At 35.6% G+C, this 23,917-nt stretch overlaps 1 protein-coding gene across 4 annotated transcripts in view; it reads left to right on the top strand.

Annotated features, from left to right (window-relative positions):
• TRPC4 (transient receptor potential cation channel subfamily C member 4) overlaps positions 1 to 7,564 on the top strand; it is a 232,133-nt gene extending 224,569 nt beyond the window's left edge. For all 4 annotated transcript variants that reach the window (XM_054446873.2, XM_063650766.1, XM_063650765.1 and 1 more), the window contains 3 exons: positions 4,906 to 4,947; positions 5,076 to 5,165; positions 6,589 to 7,564. In XM_054446873.2, coding sequence (XP_054302848.2) covers positions 4,906 to 4,947; positions 5,076 to 5,165; positions 6,589 to 7,311 — 855 coding nt within the window. In that variant the 3' untranslated portion in view covers positions 7,312 to 7,564. The remainder of the gene's footprint in view (positions 1 to 4,905; positions 4,948 to 5,075; positions 5,166 to 6,588) is intronic.
• Positions 7,565 to 23,917: the final 16,353 nt, after the last annotated feature.

Here is a 23,917-nt window from a genome sequence, read left to right as displayed (position 1 = left end):
CAGCTGATCTTTACCCAACAAAAAAAGGATATGAATGTCCTAAATATAATTGATGGTAGCTCTATTGTATAATATTCAATGGTGTCACTAATTGCCAAAAATTATTGTGATGTTTATTGCAAAGAGTACATATATTATGAGTTGAATTGTGTGCCCCTTCAAAAGAGATAGGTTGAAGTCCTAATCCCCTATACATAGATTGTGACCTTATTTGGAAATAGGATCATTGCAGACATACTTAGTTAAGGCGAGATTATACTAGAATAGGGTCCTTGTAAGAACATGGCCATGTGAAGACTGAGACCCAAGAAAAACACCATGTGAGATTGCAGATAGGCACCTGCGAGCCAAAGAACTCCAAGGATTAACAGCCACCACCAGAAGCTAGGAAGTCTCATTCCCACTTGGTGCTGCTGCTAGATGACTATCAATGAAATCACACTTTCATCACATGTCACTCCACTAGTCAAAATCCCCAGGTGCCTAGTAACCACTGGATTCATGTGCTATCTGAAATTCTACATTAAGAGTCCATGCTAACTTCCCACTACAATCTAATCTGTACATTCCCAGTAGCAAAGACTTTGCAACTATCCTGCCAGAAGTCTCCATAATGTGCCTCTCAGTTTCTAACCCTAGCATATTTGCTCATCCTATTCCAATAGTCTAGAACACCTGTGCACATCCCCTTGTCCAAATCCTATGATTCCTTCATGTCCCATCTAATACCCCATTCTCTATAAGAGGGCTGTTACGGCTTCTTTCCTTCGCACAGTATCACCTCCTTCTCCCTTGTACTCAAATAACACACTTACAGCACTTCCTGTGTTTTCTTTTGTATTTGCCTTCATGTGTAGTCTTTCATGATCTTAGCAATCCACCTTTTGGACTATAAGCCATTTAAGGGCAAAAGTGTGCTTTATTCATCTCTGGTTTCTTGCACTCCACTGCCATACACATGTAGACATTTAATAAATGTACCTTAAATTAGCCCTACAAGATAAGAGAGTTCTAATTCCAAAATGGAGCCTTGAGACAAGCTGGCTTTACTCCCCACCATGGAAAACCAAACCCAAATATACAGTGCCAGGATTATCACCAGAAATATCCCAGGACTCAGATAGGAGGCAAAGCCTATTCTAGGGGTCACAGAGAAATGAAAAACTCCTAGAACATGATAAAAGAATCGTATTTCTGGCCAGTCACTGTGGCTCACACCTGTAATCTCAGCGCTTTGGGAGATTGAGGCAGGCAGGTCACAAGGTCAGGAGTTCCAGACCAGCCTGACCAACATGGTGAAACCCCCATCTCTATTAAAAATACAAAAGTTAGCCAGGCGTGGTGCCATGCACCTGTAATCCTAGCTACTCAGGAGGCTGAGACAAGGGAATGGCTTGAACCTGGGAGACGGAGGTTACAGTGTGCCGAGATCATTGCACTCCAGACTGGTGACAGAGCGAGACTCCATCTCAAAAAAAAAAAAAAGAATCGTATTTCCATATCCAGGATGCCCTTCTCTTCAATCTGCCTGGCACCAAGAGTGTAAACAATTTCTCCCAACTCACGGTTCCTACACTGAAAAAACTGAGATCTGAGGTAGACAACCAGCTTCCCCAATATCTTGCATTCCCTAGAAGTAGGCTTCTCCTTGCCTCAACCCATGAAAATCATCCTGAGTCCCTGAAGAGAAATATCCCTGAGCTCAGCCAGAGACAAAGGCAAAGGTGGAACTCCCGTCCCCAGGCCTGGAGACTCTGCTCTGTAACTCGACCAAATGAGATGCCACATCAGAGTGGCTCTTCAGTAGCAACATGTTGTAGGAGGTAAATTCCACAGGTCCGCTGGGCAGGAACCCCTAGCCCGCCTTCCCTTTTGCTATGACCTCTGAATTTTCCTCGGAGTTTCTGTATCAATGCTCACATATGGCTGTCTCATTAGGGTCATAGCAAAAATTCAATGTCATGCCGAAAAGTTCATAAAACTTTTGGGCTTCTCCAAAGATGACTGCCTGCAGAGTCTGGGTCACATCTATCCAAATTTACCAGAACTATTCTCTTACTCTATCACTTACATGCAAGTTTCCTACCTCTAAACCTCTCTACTGCCAAAGCTGAAGGCATCTAACGATTTAGCTGAAGGAAATGCTCCACAAGCATGAATTGCCATCAAAATCATGCAAAGGGACACAGTTAAATCTAAGTATATTATTTTACTTTCTCAGAGGTAATCATAGTATGTGTCCTACTATGCACAAGCTTTGAGAATCAGATTTTTAAAAGGCTATTAAATCACATTATTAATCAAAAAGGAAAAAAATGCAAAGAGGACAAGAACTAACATTAGTTAGCAACAGATGCCATAAATCTCTTAGCTCATTTAATCTTCAAAATTACCCATGGAGTTTATCTTCACCCTGCAAAATAAAAAATCAGAGAAGAGGGAGGGTGTCAGAGTTAAACTCCCTGACTAGGCACAGTCAGCTTCAAACCCAGGTGCAACCCCTGGGACCATGTTCTTAATATCACACCACACTTTCTCCCAGAAAGTAGGAACTGGAAGGGCATAATGGTAATGATCACTAAACAGCCTATTCTGTCATGCTAATCAGGGAAACAGAGATTAAACAGATGAGAGTTCTATCAGCTGCATAATTTAGCATTAATTATTTGGTGAGTGCACTGCATTCATTTTGAATTTTAGGTTCAGAAGACAGTTAACTTCATCCATCCCTATTTTTCTAGCCAGGATGTTGAAGTTCATTGCCTGATAAAATTTCATGAAACTACAAAATAATTTTGTGGTATTACCACGTAATTGTGGAAAATAATTGGTTGGCAAAAACAATGAATTGCATTAACTTAGTCTTAAACCTGGACTACAGAAACTGAATAACACCTGAAAGGTACCATAGTGAACATTTTTAGTGTTCCTCTCTCTTTTTGACAAGCTATTTTGATTTTTTAAATTTTTTCCCAAGAAAATTAACCTAGAATTATCATTTATAATGTAGTCTTTGACCTTTTTATATTTGTATTAAAAATTTTTGACTTTGGATGAGTAAGATTCTACTGAAGGAAAGACAGTTTGTACTCATTTTAATACTAAAATGTATCATGATAATTTTCACTTATTACTCATAATTTTCTGATTCTGTCATCCTCAATTGTAGTTTGATGTTAAAGAAATTTAAAGTTAAATCCTGACTTCTAACTGCTCTCTGCTGAAAATTTCCTTATTGGATTTTAGAAGGATAGGATTCTAAAACACAGTAGTGAAATGTTATAGAACCCCAAAACAATAAAACTTAAGTAGACTAAATTTTTTCTATATTAAATTAAGACTTTCTAGCTACTTAAATAATGAAAATCAGATCTCTGTTATAATATTTATGGTGAGAATGTTAAAGAAATTGATGCACAACTCACTTTAGTATTTTAGTTTACTTTAAGTAAATTTAAGGAGATCTAGGAGACTGTGTGTTTCCTTTTAGAAGTGCTGTTTGTCTTAGGTTTCATCTGAGCTATGTCTCAATATGAGTCAGACACCTCCATCTGGTGGCCCAGCCATAAAATTCCCATGGCATATTTTTCAAGCTGCTCTGTACATTTGTGTTGTTTCAAATTTCTGAGTTTTTAAATTAATAGCTTAATCCTATTTTAAATGTTTTTCTCAAAATGTATTTCTCATGCAAAAGTGAATGATAGTCAAAATAATTAGTGACCTTTAGGAACCTAAGCATTGTCTCATCTGTTCCTACAAGTCACTACTAATCATGAAAGACAGATGCATCCTTATGGCCAGTGAAAATAGCATTTTCTTCTATTTCTCTGAAGAGAAGAAAAGAGTTTCTTTTAAATTGTTTAATATTTAAATTATCATTTCACAGTGATGCAGGCACAGCTCCTTTCAATATTCTATTTTATCAGCCTATGATTATTTATTAAGGAACAAGATCAAAAGCCTCATTTTAAAACCAAGATATATTATCCCTTTTGCTTTCTCACAATTTACCAAATTAATTCTTTTATTATAGAGATATTTTTATTTTATATTATTTTGGCCAGTTTTCTTCCTGAAGAATCAATGCTGATGTTTATTCAACATACATAAAATTGGGATTATGTAGGGTTTTTTTCTAATATCTTTAGAATACTTGAGAATCTGCAAATATATAACTTTAATGTCATTTATTATTTCACTCAACTCGTAATGGGCTTTTTTTCAATCATTAAACACTCATCTCTCTATTCTACAATCCCAAATTACTGCCCTGTGCTTACCCCACCTCTGCTCTCAAACCATTCTGATGCCTTCAAAATATGAGCTGGGACTCACCATTTAATTTTTTAAATGAGTTAATAAATGCTGTGTTTCAACAGAATCCTTTATTTATTTATTGTTAAATCCAGCCATCTATTTAAACAGGAATCTCCTCTTACTGTATATATGATTGAAATTAATATTGGAGAGTTCAGTGACTAACGAGGTTTCTGATTACGTGGTACACAACCTAACTAACTTCTTAATCTTGCTATGTTAATATTTATGAAGACTTTTAAATTTTTATTTGATATGTCCTATCTCTTTCTCTTAGCATCATTCCATTGATTTTGAGTGTATATTAACTCTAATTAACTAATTTTCCATCATCCTGTGTCCTGTATGAGAACAACAGTTCTGTCATTGTTAACTTATTCTGTGTTTCAAATGTCATATAGATTACACACTCTTGTTCACTCATTCTTTTGATTCACGTGCAGCACTCTTTAGCCATTGTCCATTGACTAGTAAAACTCCCACTTTGAAGAAATGAGAATAAAAACATTATTGATTAAAAAAATAAATTATTTTTTAGAATAGTAATATAAGAGTATAACCAGAAAGGAATGTCCTTTTCCTTTTCAGAGGCGAGCTGCTGATAACTTGAGAAGACATCACCAATACCAAGTAAGTTGTCCTTGTACTATGTCTTGACATTTTCATTAAAATAAAATGCAGTCCCCCCTTCAGAACTGACTCAGGAGGAAATTTATTTACTCATTGAGTATCAATACTCTTGTTCTAAAATGCCTCAGGAAGTTATGAGGAACCTGGTGAAGCGATACGTTGCTGCAATGATTAGAGATGCTAAAACTGAAGAAGGCCTGACCGAAGAGAACTTTAAGGTAATGATTTTCATCTTCATCACAAGAGGCAGATTGTGCAGAATATGGATCCAGATAGAGCACATTTAAAATCAGAGCTGAAAATGCAGCTGTGTGTTCCAGCAAACCTGTGTGCTTTCTGATTTTTCAACTGAAACCCTACAGAGCTGTAAAAATAAAAGAAAAGCAAGTGGTGAAATTTCTTCTCAAAATAAATTGTTTTCAAACATACAGAGAAAAGCCTAGTGCTTAATGGCATTCTGACTTACCTGATCCCAGAGTGAGCTTCTGTTTCTGAAATTTCAGCCTGATTTTTAAATCCGAAACATTTACTAACACACTAACAACAACAAAAACTTTGTGTGTTCTGAAAAACTTTGATAGCAGTGAATTTAAGGTTTGAGTTTAGTTGTAACTAATACACTTATAAACTTTCTCCTTGATAGTTTTTAAATTGTGTAAGAGGAAATAAGTAAAATGTGTGAAATATTATATGCTTGAATCACATGTTTAAAATAATTTAGTTTAAAATTATTGAGTGAGTGTTTACAGATTTTGGAAGAATGATTAAGGTCAAAAAGATCTTATAGGCCAAAACAAACAAACAAATTAAAAAAAATCTAAAGGAGATATTTAACATAGAAAATAGCAGGCTTGAATGTGAGAATGAAGTAGTGAATTAGGTAAGAAGACAGAGAAATTACAAAACTTAAAGCGCAGGTTGAAAACTAGCTAGAAGCCCAGATTTTCTTTACAGCCATAAAGTTCAAATTATAATATTAAATGATTCATGTTGCTTTAGGAGATAGGTTGGGGCAGGAAGCCACCAAGAAGGCTGCCATCAGGGTAAGACTGAGAATTCAGTTGTCCCAAAAGACAAGGGAAAAGGATGAGTCTAAGAAATGTTGTTAGATCCAAAGAAATTCCTAGGATGTAGAGGCTGACCCAGATGTAGGGGGAAGGTCCTCTTTAAGACAGTAGACAACTGCAAGTAACTACCAACTCTTAAATTAGGCTCCACTTAATTTTCAGATATCCCTTTGGACAGAAAAATGTGCCAATATTAAAAATCTCATAAAATACACCCCAGAGACAGTGAGGTAACTTGGCAGCAGATGAATAATTTGGAGAGGAAGTCTTCGAAACTGTAGTCCCCGGGAAACCCAATATACTCAGCTGCACGCTGGTGGCAAAGATAACTCATGTTTCCTTTTGCATCAGCCTTAGGAAGTGTCCTTCCCAATTCCAATAAGGAAATTTGTCGACATCAAAATGACATCAAGTATCCGTGAGAGAACTGGGAATTCTAAATAGAACCACAGTAGAGTAGAATCCTTGTTTTTAAAAGGGAGTGAAAACATTTCTGACCCATATATGAGACGAGAAAATTATGTTTCCAAATGTTTAAGTCATAACCGAATTTTTCATTTTAAATTCTACGTAGGAACTAAAGCAAGACATTTCTAGTTTCCGCTTTGAAGTCCTGGGATTACTAAGAGGAAGCAAACTTTCCACAATACAATCTGCAAATGCCTCGAAGGAGTCTTCAAATTCGGCAGACTCAGATGAAAAGAGTGATAACGAAGGTAATAGCAAGGACAAGAAAAAGAATTTCAGCCTTTTTGATTTAACCACCCTGATTCATCCGAGATCAGCAGCAATTGCCTCTGAAAGACATAACATAAGCAATGGCTCTGCCCTGGTGGTGCAAGAGCCACCCCGGGAGAAGCAGAGAAAAGTGAATTTTGTGACCGATATCAAAAACTTTGGGTTGTTTCATAGACGATCAAAACAAAACGCTGCTGAGCAAAATGCAAACCAAATCTTCTCTGTTTCAGAAGAAGTTGCTCGTCAACAGGCTGCAGGACCACTTGAGAGAAATATTCAACTGGAATCTCGAGGATTAGCTTCACGGGGTGACCTGAGCATTCCCGGTCTCAGTGAACAATGTGTGTTAGTAGATCATAGAGAAAGGAATACGGACACACTGGGGTTACAGGTAGGAAAGAGAGTGTGTCCATTCAAGTCAGAGAAGGTGGTGGTGGAGGACACGGTTCCTATAATACCAAAGGAGAAACATGCAAAAGAAGAGGACTCTAGTATAGACTATGATCTAAACCTCCCAGACACAGTCACCCACGAAGATTATGTGACCACAAGATTGTGATACTTGAAGGAGGAAGCGTTTACCATACACATACGTATTTTCCGTAGTGCTCTGGGTGGGGGAAAATGTTTAAATTGTATTAGCAAATGCTAACTTACACTTTATAGCGTTTATCATCTGTGGCATATTAACCTGTAACATGTTTAAATAAGGCAAAGGCAATCAAAAACCTTTTTGTTTTGTAGCCTGCTTTTGCTTTCACAATTTGTCTTACAATTGTTTTTGTTAATAAATAAATGCACCTTGTATTCTTGTACTGTTGCAATAACCCACAGAAACATTTTAGCTATCTTTTTCAATTAAAACAAATGCAATTTATTTCATGTGGTAGTTGACTCCTAAAATAGATATTTTTATATGCAAAAACCAATGTGGCTGAAATATTATAGCTTTTCATAATTTTTTAGGGTCTCTAGAGAGGGTTACTCACCAAGGACTTTTCACCTAGTCCTACAGTTTGGCTTTAAAACACAAATATTACCAAATTATTTCTTAATGACATGTAAATAATTATTGTATGCAATTAAAGCAAACAAGTCTTCTTCTCATGGAGTCATGTCTAAACTCCCTCAAATTCAGAAAAACTTTGTAGTGTTTTAGGTTGTTCCAGGGTTTCCTTTCAGTAAGTAAAAGAAGTGTTTGTCTTAATACATTTTGATGACTGATGATTTTTAATGACATTTTGTCAGAAAAAAAACTCGCCCCTCCGGTTTTTTTTAATTACCCAGTTCAGATTCAACTGCTTATCAGTGTAAATATGAGTCTTTATGAATAACTGAATTTCAAAAATATGGCAAGATTTCTCAGCTATAGAAAAAAATAATAAACCATAATATTGTAAGCATCTTAAACAAGCAAGATGATTACATACTAATAATATCCAAATGAAAATGAATTTATTCTAACAATCTAAACCTAAGTAAAGTTGAATTCCAGTATTTTCAATCAATGCAATATTGTAATCAATTCAAAAGAAATACAAAAAAAACTAGCAGTCTCCTCTTTTCACCAGTAATTTTTATATATTTCTTTAAAATTAAAATCACTCAAAAATCATTATTAATTTTATCAGCAAATATAGATATACAGTTTTACCTATAGGAAAAACATTCTTATGTCTTGTTTTTCTTTCTATTGTTTGCAAGGTAATTTAGCTTATAATAATTCACTGAACTATTACAAGGAAAGTGTTCGCAATTTACATAAAATTGGTACTAGAAACTTAAAGCTTAAATTTTACATTGCTTGTGCCTATTTAAGCCACTATGGGAAGTTTCTTCACCACATAAAATTAGCACTTATTTCAAATAAATAGAAAAATGCTAAGTTCATTTTATTTCAAAAATTACTCTGTGAACCTCAGAAATTGCATATGATTTCTCACTGGCCCCAAACTGCATAATGTTATGGCACTCAGTTTCTCGTTACCAAACATCAAAAATAAGGAATAACAGCAATAACAATGCCAGCCTCTGTTCTATTCCTATACACCTATTAACATATATGTACTGCTCTTAACAGCCCTCTGAAGTAGCTCCTGTTTTTCTCCCCATTTTACAGATGATGAAACTGAGACCAGCACTAACTGGCTAAGGTAATACAGCTCGTGGTGGAGCTGTGATGTGTCCATCAGAGCCATTCCCTTCACCACTGCATTGCACTGCCTTTCAGAACATAAAAAGAGCAAGTTATAAAACATGCATATACAGGGGTTACCATTGCCACTTCTGAAGTCCTATACCTTGAGAGAGAATGAGTTTGGTATGCTTCATAAGAGTCCCTTCTTCTAAAGCAAGAGAAATGTGCAAATTATAAAATGTGCTGTATTTGATTCTTTAGACTAAATTACATTAAGGTTAGTAGATTTTAAAAACATATTTAGTATGTGATCTCAGAAATCAATTTGAAATATTAGATTTTAATTTTCAGAAAAGCCAGGAGCACTAAACCCCTATTCACTCCTAAATCTGGTTTTTGGGGATTTAGGAATGGGCCAGTTAGATTTAGAGAAACACAAGCCTAAATGAATGTATTTATTGTTTCAAGAACACCTTTATTTCAAGTATATTAGGACTCAGAGCAAATCCTGGGGCTACTGAAATACTCATTTTTTTCTAAATCATCCCTATAGTAGTAGAGAAATTGTAGGCCTATTGTTAATATTTGGGATATTTTCTATTAATTTCTTTTTGCCTCTCCTGTGCATTGTTGTTTTGTTTTGTTTTTTCCCAAAGTAAGGACACTATATATCACCATTTTACATACTTCACCAGAATTTAATTTCAAATTCTCTCTGTTCCGTCAATTAACACCAACAACAGTACAAGCAACAAAACCTTTTTTCCCCCAGTAGCTTATTTACATCAGGGGTTAAGGTGCTGACATTTTATAGGGGAACATGATGGTAATAGAGGAATGTATTTGGAGCAAGTAAGACCCTCCTTTTCAGTGTCCTAGAAAGGATGATTCTAACAACCCCCAGATGTTGCTGACAGATGTGTTTATGAGTATGAACAAAGTGCTGGATATTATTAGTACCCGACATTACTAATATCACTAGAATTGAATGCTATTCTAAATACGTAGTGATATTATGTAGCATTAATGAAGATAAGGAGTAGGGATAAAATAAGAAAAGTCAAACAACAGCAGGATAGCAAGCAAAGAAATATTGTTTCTTTGAGGTTTGTAAGTGAGTACTTCAGGGTGTTCATTTCTATTCATATTCCTATCCACAGAAATTTCTAAATGCTACAGAGAAGTTTGAAATCACCTTCATTTACATAAATAATGTTTCTCATTTTTCATACTCTCTTAATCTTAAAAAAATCTATTTTTCTTAAATTTTGTGTCTGAGTTGGGTGAAGGAGTGTGTTGAAAATTCAGTTTAATAGACTAGCAGGTAAGTTTAAAACACTTTGTTTATCACAATTATATTTTGGAAGTCCCATTTATAAGAAAGTATGCTATAAAGATGTACCTCATTATTTGTAATAAAGGTTTTCCTTAAAATTTCTGTGCAAATAAATCTATATTAACTTCAGTAAGGAAATTGGCTATATTTTTTAAAATGGTGGTGAATTATTTTCTAAAATCATGAGTAATTTTTCAAAGTGCTAAACATCCTCAAAATGTATCAGTTTCATGAGTTGAATATTTGTATATCAAATTTTCTTAAATTAGTTACTCTATTTACTGGATGGCAATTAAACTAATGCAAAAACATACTCACTTTCTTGCCTTGACGTAGACAGCAACTTGAAATACTTTAGTGATCAAACAAATTGATGAAAAGTCAAGGATAGTAGACTCACCATGCTATTCTCAAAGAAGCAAAGGCAATTTTCTAGCAAAGGTGGAGGAAACATAAGTAACAATGGCATAAGAATATAGTCTTCTAACATTCAATAATCCTTAATAACTCTGGGATTTAGCTGAGTAAATGACTATCCAGTCTCACGGCTGTTTATTGAAGAGAGTCCACCAAGTTTTGAAATCTGTCCATTCTTAGTCCTTGTGCATTGTATTTTTAGCTGTCTTCTACGGTGTATACAGCTGCCTTCCATGCTCAGTGTCCTTAAAACTCAACCTAGTAAGAACCATCCATTGTGGCCCTGTAAATATGCTTACAATATATTTTTCTTTCTTTGTATTATCCGAAATTCTGACTTAAAACTAACCATAGAATTTAGAAATTTAATATTACTGGCATTCCTCCTAACTTCAAAACCATTATTCTGATTTTACAATGCCTGAAAATCCATTTTATTTATACAGTGTTATCACAAGCCTTTTTTAATTTAAATTTTAGAATCATGTTAAATAAGTTCACTGTAGATAACTGGGGAAAGTAAAGCCCAGGGAATTTATGGAAATTATCTAAATTTACCCAGGTGTTTGGTGGTCAAGTTGGGGCTTAAACAAAAACCTCCTCATCTAGACATTTGGATGAGGCATCACATTATAAATGCCTTGACCACTGACTTTTTATTTGGGGAACATTTTGTCTTCTTTGCCCTTGTAGAAGATATAGTTGTCCAAACATTCAAGTTAAAATTCAGAATTAATACCATATTATCTTTTGTTTCTCTACAAAGTTGTGTTAAGAGAATTTTTAAAAAGCTGGTTTCTTACTGTTTTCAGAAAATACACTGTTCGTTTTCACTGAAAGTGTAGATTTTATGATAACCAGTATGCATACTGGTAATAATAAAATGTATTAAATAATATCCAAGCTTCTCAACTGAAAAACAATAGAGATGGGCAATCTACAGTTGAACTAAGATTGGGACAATGGGACCAAGCCTGGATACAGTCACACTGTTACTAGGCTGACAGTGAAGACGTCTCTGCAAGTCAAATTCACCAGTAGCAAAACCATTAATTTCCTCTAGAGCTGCACTGTTCAATAAGGTAGCTCCTATCCTCATATGGCTATTAATCACTTGTAAGTGTGATAAGTCTGAATTAAGATGTGCTGTAAGTGTGAAACACACACCAGATTTCTAGGACAGTATGAAAATAATGTAAACTAGCTGATAAATATTTTATGTTGGGTACGTATTGAACTGATAGTATTTATGAAGTATTGATTTGAAATATACTAAGTAAATGAGTCTGATGTTTCTTTTTCCTTTTACAAAGTGGCTACTAGAAAATTGAAAAATACGTATGTGGCTTGCATTTGTGCCTTGCAATACATTTCTATTAGACAGTGCTGCTCAGGAACATTTGTATTTGTTTCAGTCAGCTCATGTATCTCCATCATCTGAATTACAAAGGTAGAAAATTCTATCTTCAATTACTCAAAAAAATTTTATGTAGCTCTATTAAAGTTTGCAGTCTCTCCTTGATTCCTAATCTCCTAATGGACTCACTGGTAATAATTTGCTGTTTTTCCGTGTTTTTCCTTTGCCTTTACAAATGTATTAATATATAAATATACATGCAGCTATATAGGTTATGGTTTTGTTATCATTTTTATCAAGAATTTCATCACACTATACATACAACTTAGCAAATGTTTTCATCTAACAGTGTATCACGGAAACCTTTTCTAAAATAATTAAATATAGTGGAGCCATTTGAATCTATTTAAATAAATTCCTCGACTAGTTATTTTACCTAGTGAAATATTATCGCATGCTATTTTTAAAACCATGAGAGAAGAGCTACTTATTGGGGAAAACACAAGGTTTTGTTTGTTTCTTTGTTTGTCTTTTGAGACAGAGTCTCTCTCTGTTGCCCAGGCTGGAGTCTAGTGGCACAATCTCAGCTCACTGCAACCTCCATCTCCTGGGTTCAAGCAATTCTCCTGCCTTAGCCTCCTGAGTAGCTGGGATTGCAGGAGCTTGCCACACATTTGGCTAATTTTTGTATTTTTAGTAGAGAGGGGATTTCACCATATTAGCCAGGCTGGTCTTGAACTCCCGACCTCGTGATCTGCCCGCCTCAGCCTCTCAAAGTGCTGGGATTACAGGTGTGAGCCACCTCACCCAGCCCACAAGGTTTTTAAGTGATGAGAAATGCCTGATAGACAACAAGGTGTGTCTGAAAGGCAAATAAGCTCATTTCTCTCTTTCGTTTACAATTTTGCAGGGCTCGGTTTCTGGTACCAGCATCGCTTCTCAGCATCATGCTCTCACACACTATACTTTAGCCATTCTAAACTTATTTTAGCTCCTTACGAGTTAGTATTGTTCTTTTCTCTAACATTTGCAAACATTGTTTTTCCATGCTTGAATAAGAATTGTACCAAAATTTTATTACTTTAAATAATTTTAATACAGGATTTTAATTAATTCTAATCGACTTATTGTATGATTTCCTTTAGCTCTAATCAAATTGTTTTACCAAATTTCTTTTTTTTTTAAAGAAAATCTTTTCCTGAGGCTGCACGTAAACAGCCAGGTTACCCCTCTGGAAATGAAGTGTGATCCACACTGACATGCTTTCAGGGCACCAATGTACTTTAAAAGGTTTAATTACACCCAGCAGACAACTCACTGTGCTGTTTCAGCATTCAGAATGCAAAATGCCCTGTACTTTGGGGGAAGGAAGGAAACTGATATTTTTTCATAGCTGCTGTGGAGTGACTGCAGGTCAGGCCCTTCATTTCTTTAGACCTCAGTTGCTGATATTTGAAATTTCTGGATGAAAATGTCATATCTATCTCAAAAATATGAAACTATACTAAGTCATCTTTCTAAAGTTAGAAGTACTAAATATGAAATTAGAAAAAAAGGTTTTTTAGATTATCATAGATTCATATTCAATTGTAAGAAATAACGCAAGCATATGTCATGTACCATCTATCCATTTTCCCCCAGTGGAAACATCTTTCAAACTGCAATGCAAATATCACAGGATTTTGACATGTGTTTCATTATCCACTGATCTTACACTGATTTCCAAAGATTTACATGTACTTACTTGTGTGTGTGTGTGTGTGTGTGTGTATTTGTGTGTTTATTTAGTTCTATACAGTTTTACCACACATACAGGTTTGTGTATCCACAATCATAGACAAAATACAGAAAATTTCCATCGCCACAAGAATCCTGGAATTGTCCTTTTACAGGAATACCTCAGAAATATTGTAGATTCAGTCCCAGACTACCGCAATAAAGCAAATATCACAATAAAGCAAGTTACACAAACTTTTTCATGTCCCAGTGCATATAAAAGTTACATTCATACTATACTGTAGTCCATTAAGTATGTGATAGCACTGTTTCTAAAAAGCAATGTACATATCAAAAGCAATGTACATATCTTAACTAAAAAGGGTTTGTTGCTAATACTTGCAAACAATAACCTGAACCTTCAGTGAGCTGTGATCGTTTTGCTGGTGAAAGGCCTTGTCTCTATGTTGATGGCTGCTGATTTATCAGAGTGGTTGTGGCCGACTTTTGGGGTCGCTGTGGCAATTTTTTCACATAATACAACATTGAAGTTCGGTGCATTGGACTCTTCCTTTCACAAAAAAATTTTCTTTGTAGCATCTGATGCTGTTTGATAGCATTTTACTCACAGAACTTCTTTCACAATTAGAGTCAGTCATTTCAAATCCTACTGCTGCTTTAGCAACTAAGTTTAAGTAATCATCTAAATCCTTTGTAGTCATTTTAACAATCTTCACAGCATCTTCACCAGGAGTAGATTCTGTCTAAAAAAAAAAAAAAAAAAAAAAAAAAAAGCCACTATCTTTGCTCATCCATAAGAAGCAATTCCTCATCTGTATTAGTTTTATCATGAGATTGCAGCAATTCAGTTATATCTTCAGGCTCCACTTCCAATTCTAATTCTTTTGCTATTTCTACCACATCTGCAGTGACTTCCTCCACTAAAATATTGAAACCTTCAAAGTCATCCGTGAGGGCTGGAATCAGCTCCATCCAAAAACTGGTTCATGTTGATACTTTCAACTCTCCTCATGAATCACAAATGTTATTAATGATATCCACAATGGTAAATTCTTTCCAGAAAGTTTTCAACATACTTTGCCCAGATCCATCAGAGGAATCACTATCTATGGCAGCTACAGCCTAACAAAATGTATGCTTTAAATAATATGACTTGAAAGTCAAAAATTGTCCTTGATCCATGGGCCGTAGAATGGATGTAGTGTTAACCCACATGGAAACATCTCTTCGTATCTCTCCATCAGAGTTCTTAGATGACCAGGCCCACTGTAAAGGAACAGTAGTATTCTAAAAAACGAAAGAAAACTCTTGTTCTGAGCAGCAGTTCTCAACAGTGGGCTTAAAATATTCAGTAAACCATGCAGTAAAGAGATGTGCTGTCATCTAAGCTTTGTTGTACCCCATCGATAGAGCATAGGCAGAGTAGATTTAGCATAGTTCTTAAGGGCCCTAGGATTTTCGGAATGGTAAATGAGCACTGGCTTCAGTCAACAGCTGCATTATACCTTAACAAGAGAATCAGCCTATTCTTTGAAGCTTTGAAGCCAACCATTGACTTCTCCACTCTAGCTAGAAAGTCCTAGGCAGTATCTTTTTCCAGTAGAAGGCTGTTTTGTCTTCTGGACACTTCACTGCAGCTTCTACATTAGCACTTGCTGCTTTACCGTCCCACTTTTATGTTATGAAGATTGCTTCTTTTCTTAAACCTTGTGAAACAATCTCTGCCAGCTCCAAACTTTTATTTTCCAGCTTCCTCACCTATCTCAGTCATCATAGAATTGAAGAGAATTAGGGTTTTGCTCTGGATTAGACTTTGGCTTAAGGGAATGCTGTGGCTGGTTTGATCTTCTATCCAGACCACTCAAACTTTCTTCATATTAGCAATAAGTCTGTTCTGCTTTAACATTTGTGTGTTCACTGGAGTCAAACTTTTAATTTCCTTCAAGAACTTTGTCTTTACATTCACAATTTGGCTGTTTGGCGTGAGAGGCCTAGCTTTCACCCTATCTTGACTTTTAACAAGTTTTCCTCACTAAACTTCATTATATCTATAGCTTTTGATTTCAAGTGAGAGATAAGCAGCTCCTTCTTTCACTTGCACACTTAGAAGACTTCGCAAGTTTAATTGGCCTATTTTCAACATAGTTGTGTCCAGGGCATAGGGAGGCCAAAGGAAGGGAAGAGAGATGGGTAATATTCAGTCAGTGGAACCGTCAGAACAGAAAACATTTATGGATTCAGTTCACCATCTTACATGGGCACAATTTGTGTTGCCCTCAAACAATGACAATAGTAATGTCAAGGATCACAGGTCACTATAACAGATATAATAATAATGAAAAAGTTTACAATATTGTGGAATTACCAAAATGTGACACAAAGGCACAAGGTGAACACATACTGTTAAAAAGATGGCATCCATAGACTCGCAGGTTCCATTTGTAAAACAATGCAATATCTGTGAAGCACAATGGAGAAAAGTGCAGTAAAACAAGGTATACCTGTATAGTACTTCCATTTCCTCTCCTCCACCCCTGCACCCATCCCTAACCCCTGACAACCACTAATTTGTTATCCATTTTTTATCATTTTGTCATTTCAAGTCAAAACATTACCAGTGTTATATAAATGGAATTATGTAGCATGTAACCTTTGAAGGTTAGTGCTTTTCACTCAGCATAATTCTCTGAAAATTTATTCAAGTTGTTTGTTTATGTCTATCAAAAGTTTGATTCTTTTTTGTTGCTCAGTTAAATTCCCTGGTGTGGATATAACAACGCTTGTTTAGCACTTCACCCATGGAAGGATAGCTAGGCTGTTCCCAGTGTTTGGCTAATACAAATAAAACTGCTATGAACATTTATGTACAGGTTCTGGTGTGAACATAATTTTTATTTGTCTGGGATAGACACCCGGAACTACAATTGCTAGGTAGTAGGCAGTTGCATACTTAGTTTTATAAAAGACATATCAGTGTACTGTAACTTTTACACACTCGCCAACAACATATGAGTGATTCTGTTTCTTTTTTTGCTAGCATTTTATGTGGGTACCAATTTGTACTTTACTCGTTCTGATTTCTATGTAACAATATCTCATTGTGATATTAATTTGGATTTTCCTGATGGATAATGATTTTAAACACCATTTATTGTGTTTACTCCCCATCTGTATGCCATCATGGTGACATGTCTGCTTATGTCATTTGTACATTTTCTAATTGGACTGTTTGTATGTTTGTTTTTATTGTTGACTTTTTGAGTGTCCTTTTCATATTCGAGATACCAGTCATCTGTCGGATGTGTTTTGCAAATATTTTCTCCCAGTCTGTAACTTGTCTTTTCATCTTCTTGACAGAGTTTTCAACAAAGCACAATTTTAAGATTTTAAGTCCAATTTTTCCATCTTACTTTGTATGAAAATTCGAAGAGCACTTTGCCTAGATCATGAGGATTTCATTCTATGTGTTTTTTTTCTAAAGGTTGTATTCTTTTGTGTTTTATATATAATCATACTGTCTTTCCCTATTTTTTCAAGTACATTAAGTAGCATACTGTATTAGTTCATTTTGCATTGCTATAAAGGAATACCTTAGGCTGGGTAATTTATAAAGAAAAGAGGTTTGGCTCAGGGTTCTGCAGGCTGCGCAAGCATGGTGCTGGCATCTGACCAGCTTCTGTTGAACAAGAAGCTTTTATTCTTGGCAGAAGGCAAAGAGGTATCAGGTGTGTCCCATAGTGAGAGAGAGCACAAGAGAGAGTTGCTATACTCTTTTAAACAACCAACTCTCACGTGAACTCATTACAATGAGAAGGGCACCAAGTCACTCATGAGGGATCTGTCCCAATGACCCAAACACCTCTCACTAAGCCCCAGCTCCATCATTGGGATCACAATTAAACATAAGATTTGGAGGAGACAAATAAATAAACCATATCACATACATACAGATTTAGAGAAGAAAAGTAAACTTCAGGAATAGAATCATACATGTAACATAGAGGAAATGATGAGGAGAATGCTGACCGGCAACATGCAGTTTTTAATAGCAGTGAAATGGGGAGACAACACGAAAGAAAAATTATTTTTATGAGATAAAAACTAACCCAGTTACCCTGAAATTGTAGCCAGACTTTTCTGAAGTTTGAAAAAAAATAAAACTCAAGTAATTTTTCAATTCTATTACATTTCTCGCAACTTCTTGAACCAGATGGAGAAGCAATAAAGATGAGAAAAATTGCTCTGCTGAGACTGGAAGCCAGAAATAAATAAATAAAAAAAGTTCAAATTCAAGCCACTTCATGAAATTCAATGGCTGTTTGAAAAAGCATGAGATAGCAGAAATATGGCATGACACCATGTGTTCTAAAGAATATTCACTAAATTTGAAGCTTGTTAGTAGCTACCATTGAAACCACCAATCATATGTTTCTCTTTAGCTTTGACAGTGAATAATGACAACAAAAGAAAATAACCTGGGTAAAAAAAATTAATGTAATTCATTAGTATAAACTAAATCAAATTAGAATAATGAAATTATAATTTTATGAGACTGTGTATAAACCATTAAACATTACAATTTAGTGTCCAGCAAAAATATAGTCATTTAATGATAAAGAGTGTGGCATGAAATTCCTATGTTAATTAAAATCATCTGTGAGGCTTGCATTAGAAGGATAATTATTTTTAATAAATAACCATAAAAATATAGACTAGAGTTTTGGCTAAGTCATTATGATATATAATACCATAATATTTTTATTCTCTGATGAAAATACAGCAATCAATTAAATTGTTTAATCAATGGATACAATTGGAATTCTTCTCCTATAAAATTTGAAGTTGCCACTTTTTACAAAACTCAAAGTTGGAAATTGTAATTTAATGTATAAGATAACCTGGATCTCTAATTTGTCTTTCACTTTCTATTATTTTCCATTTTTCACCCAAATCAGAGTTTTGACTCTGTGTCAAAAAATGGAAGTAAAAAGATGAAGAATGCTTTCTATAAGAACTCACAATGTCAAGTTAGGAAAAATCTCACTTATGTTTTGCATTGTAAGATCAGAAACATAGTGTTAGTCTCTGTATAGATGGTGCTTAACAGTCAGGGTTTGCAGACCACTTTTTTTTTTTTCTCCATCATTCATTAATGTGAAAAGAGATTACTTTTTTAAATTAGGTATGTATTTTCATTTTCTTTCAGACAGAAATACAATAAGAAATACAGAAAATGCACCATTTTTCATCTGACATATAGAATAAATTTGTTAAATTGATGATATATTGATTATTTAGCGCCTTCATATTTTTACTCACCCACGTGGTAAATTGCCGTTTGAAACAATTATTACCTCCTTTATTAACATTGATTAAGCATACACTTTGTGACACACATTGTAACACTTGCTGAGGATAAAATAATAAAACAAAAAGTTATTGAACTAAAAGAAGGTCAATCCTATGGAAATAACAATTAAGTGTGATAATTATGGTGTCCCTGGGGAGAATCTAGGAGGGGAATCTAACCCAGCATTAGGAACAGAGAATAAGGGATGTCTGTGTTATTTCCTAAAGATGAGTTAATAGTCATTCGGTAGTTGATCTTTATCCTGGGAATAATTGGGTGTCATTAAATAATTTATTACAGGAGTTTGTCATGACAAAATTCTATTTAACTACAGACAGAATGAAATGAGGAAATAATCCTCATATTTGCATGTCAAAATGAAAGAGAAGTGAGTTATTTTAATTCCGAAAAGGAGCTTTTTGGGGATTTCACTCAATGGTGCGGATTTCCAATCTGCAGACGATAAATGGGGAATAAATTTTTCTAAAGCAAAACAAGGGACTACAATTCTAACAAGTTTTATATGTTATGTTTAAAAACTAAGTATGTTTTATATTCAATTGTAATGAATTTTCTGGCCATTCTTAAGCATCTAAAGATTAAACATCTTTTTAAATAGCTTCATTGAGATATAATCCACATACTATACAATTTCCCTACTTAAAGTGTATATAATTCAATGGTTTTAGTATATTCATAGATATATGTAATCATCACCACAGTCCATTACATTTTCATTGCCTCAAAAAGAAACCCTGTACTCTTCATCTGTCACCACCCTGTGCTCCCACTCCCACCCACCTCCATCCGCAAGCAAACACTAACTTTTCTGTCTCTATAGATTTCCTGTTCTGAATTTTTATATGAATAGAATCATATATGTGGTATTTTGTGACTGGCTTCTTTCAGAACATAATGTTTTCAAGTTTCATTCATGTAATAACCTGTATTAGTATTTCCTTTCTTTTTATGTCCAAGTAATATTCCATTTATGGATTTATTACCCATTTCAGCACAGCATAACGTATACACAAACTTCCCAGGGGTTCTTTTTATTTCTTTTTTTTTTTTTTTTTTTTGGTGAGACAGAGTCTCGCTGTTTCGTCCAGGCGGGAGTGAAGTGGTGCAATCTCAACTCACTGCAAACTCTGCCCCTGGATTCAAACGATTCTCCTGCCTCAGCCTCATGAGTAGCTGGGATTACAGGCGCCCACCACCATGCCTGGATAATTTTTGTATTTTTAGTAGAGATGTGGTTTCGCCATGTTGGCCGGGCTGGTCTCGAACTCCTGACCTCAGGTGAGAAGAAACTTTTAAACTGTTTTGGATTTTCTGTATATATATATGCTCTAGGTTGTTATACATTAAGTAACCAATATAAGATAACTCACTTATAAATATCTACTTATAATTTCACTGATTAATGAGCAATGAAGCATAGGAAGTAGATTTAAATAGGTGTTGCTATTTTTCTTATTCATAATTTTAATCTACTTAGTCATGGATTTTTTTTTTTACTGACATGGCAACTATGCCCCCAAATTTCACCAGCTTTTAATATCAATGTATTTCATCACTCTTATATATGACAGTAGAAAGAATAAATGCAGCCACTTTGGAGGATTCCTGTTCAAATTACTTCCTTAAACTAGACCATAGCCAGACTAATTGGTTACATTAGTTGAAAGCGTGAGAGAAAAAGGCAAAGATGGGCTGGCCTGTGTGGAAAAACTAGGTTCATGATATTTGAAGATTAAGATTTCACTATGGATGAGAAAAAAAAATTGAGTAGGAAGATGGTAATGAGCACAACTCTACATCCACAACCATTAGGGAAAAAAGGATAAGAACTGAGCTCCTGATAAGGCCTTACTCATTTTCTTTTTCTTTTTTGAGATGGAGTCTCCCTCTGTCACCAGGCTGAAGTACGGTGGTGTGATCTCGGCTCACTGTAAACTCCGCCTCCTGGGTTCAAGCAATTCTCCCGCCTCAGCCTCCCAAGTAGCTGGGACTACAGGCACGCACCACCATGCCCTGCTAATTTTTGTATTTTTAGTACAGAGGAGATTTCACTATGTTGACCAGGATGGTCTCAATCTCCTGACCTTGTGATCCACCTGCCTCGGCCTCCCAAAGTGCTGGGGCCACAGGCGTGACCCACTGCACCCGGCCTTATTTGCTGTTTCTTGTCCCTATCAACAGCAATTTAAAGATAAATAAATGTTTTTGAAGAAGTCAGGCTAATCATGGATACAAATATTCCAAATACGTATAATCTCACTAAATTGGGAAGAAACTTGGCTGTAATCATGTTTAATGAGTGAAACTAGCCAAAGGCATCCCCAAGCCCAAATATTTTGGCCAGAATTTTCTGCTTTGACTATTGGACTTGGAAGCAAAAACTTCAATTTCTACCTTTATCCTAATGTCTCTATTGGCTCATTTATATAATGGGAAAATAGCTACTTACTATTCTGGACCAAGGAGCTCAGTTATCGTTATGATTTAAAACATGAAGAAATAAAATTATTGTGTTAAGTATAAAGAATTATGTGTGCATGATTTTTTTTTCATTATATTAGGATAACAGTAAGGAATCCCAAAGATTTTAGGATTAAATCATCTATGAGTTTCTTCTCATACAACTGGGATCACATAAAATGTCAAGTCACCTTAAGGAAGCTGGATGAGCCACAGGCTCAATCTGGCCTAATGTATCAATGTAGCTAAACAATTAAAGTCTGTCACAATGGAGGGATAACCACAATTGGTAAAAATGTCATTAGAAAAAGGGAAAGGAGTGTTAGAGAAGCCGATGGCATTGTACACTCAAATACTTCCTTGGAAGCATTCTTAGCCAATAGACTTAGACCATTCAGGTTCCATGGGTGTAGCTGACCCAGTTGTGGAAATAAATTAAGATATATTAGCTGAATGCCGCTGATACCATGACTAAAAACTAATTTTCTGATTCTAACTAAGTCCCGATTATAGCTTTACTCATGGAACAAATGCGCTAGTGATGTTGAACATGTAGTCTGGTTTGTGTGCTAGCAATAACTAGAGAAATAAGAAGAGGTCTTCCTGACTGTAGAAAACAGCCTCCTGCATTTAACGAACTTGAGTCTGTAAGAGATGAGGCCATACTACAGATGCTGACAAAGTTAGATTTCAGAGCCTGCAGGCAAAGAGCCAGACCCTGAATTAAGGGTCATTCATCAAGGGAGGCCAGCTTGTGAGACCTCCTGGCATGCAACCAGCTGGTATTTCTCAACCGGTACACATGTGTGCATCCCTAGGCAAGTTTGCTAGTCTAGGAGCCACAGATATTAGTATTATTGACAAATCTCATTGTACACATTATATTGCAGACCTACCAAAGTTTACTATCTCAGTCCATTTTATGTTACTTACAGTAGAATACCTGAAACTGTGTAATTTATAAGTAAAATGAATTTATTTCTTACAATTATGGAAGCTGAGAAGTCCAAGGTCAAGGGGTTGCATCTGGTGAGAGCCTTTTTGCTGGTGGGGACTCTGAGACAGTGCAAGGTATCGCATGGTGAGAGGGCTGTGTGTGCTAGCTCAGGTTGCTCTTCCCCTTCTTATGAAGCCACCAGTTTCATTCCCATGATAACCCATTAACCTATTGATTCATAAATGGATTAACCCGTTCATGAGGGCAAAGTCCTCATGATCCAATCACCTCTTAAAGGCCCCATCCCTCAATACTGTCACACTGGGGATTAAGTTTCAACATGAGTCTTTGGAGAGGACTGTCAGTTCACAGTAGTTACTAAACACACACAAAATTAAGAGGGTCACAAATACTATCAAGTAAGCTTATATACAATTCCGAAGTTTACACGTGCCAATTAAACTTGTGTATATCCTAGTGCTTAATTTCAAAGACCAACTCAAGCTGATAGTTAAGAAAAATGGAGAAGTCAAGTAGGATACTCCGGTCTGTAGCCTGAGTGGATATGTAGTTCAAGGAATAAACAATGTGAAAGGAAATAACCAAACAATCTAGGTAACTAGCCAGTGAGATAGTAGAAAATATTGAAATGTGAGAAAGAATGTCTTTCAAGAGAAAGTAGCTTACATTGACAGAGCTTCAAGAGCTCAAATAACATAAAGATAGAATTTCTTGGGGAAGAGCAGAAATAAAGAACAACATAGATTAGAGTAAGTTAACACAGGGTGGAAGAGCAATACGCTGAAAGGCATATTGAAAATACAAAAAGATTCAGCTTCCACCTTCCTGCTCTCCAGTTACATGGAATCTGGACAATAAACCACAACCACAAGTCAGGGCCACATGGAGAGGTGTTTTTCGCAGGAGAGAACCAAGGTTTCAGGTATGGAAAGCTGTTCAAAATTATTTTCAAAGTAGAGGATGATTATTTAAAACTAATAGTTTTTACCATTAAATAAGTAAATAAATAGTTGTTCCAGAATTTAAAATGGAAAGATTTTGAAAAGAAATCATAGGAGAGGGCCGGCACGGTGACTCATGCCTATAATCCCAGCACTTTGGGAGATGGAGGCAGGCAGATCACGAGGTCAAGAGTTCAGGATCAGCCTGGCTAACCATGGTAAAACCCTGTCTCTACTAAAAATATAAAAATCAGCCAGGCATGGTGTTGGGTGCCTGTAATCCCAGCTATTTGGGATGCTAAGACATGAGAATAGCTTGAACTCGGGAAGCGGAAGTTGAAGTGAGCCAAGATCACGCAATTGCACTCTAGCCTGGGACAGAGTGAGATTCCGTCTCAGAAAAAAAAAAAAACAAAGAAAGAAAGAAATCACAGGAGAAAATAGATGACTG

Source organism: Pongo pygmaeus, chromosome 14, assembly GCF_028885625.2.
Source record: "Pongo pygmaeus isolate AG05252 chromosome 14, NHGRI_mPonPyg2-v2.0_pri, whole genome shotgun sequence".
Lineage (NCBI taxonomy): Eukaryota > Metazoa > Chordata > Mammalia > Primates > Hominidae > Pongo > Pongo pygmaeus.
The sequence above is the reverse complement of the archived record's forward strand: the minus strand, read 5'-3'. Positions and strand labels throughout refer to the sequence as shown.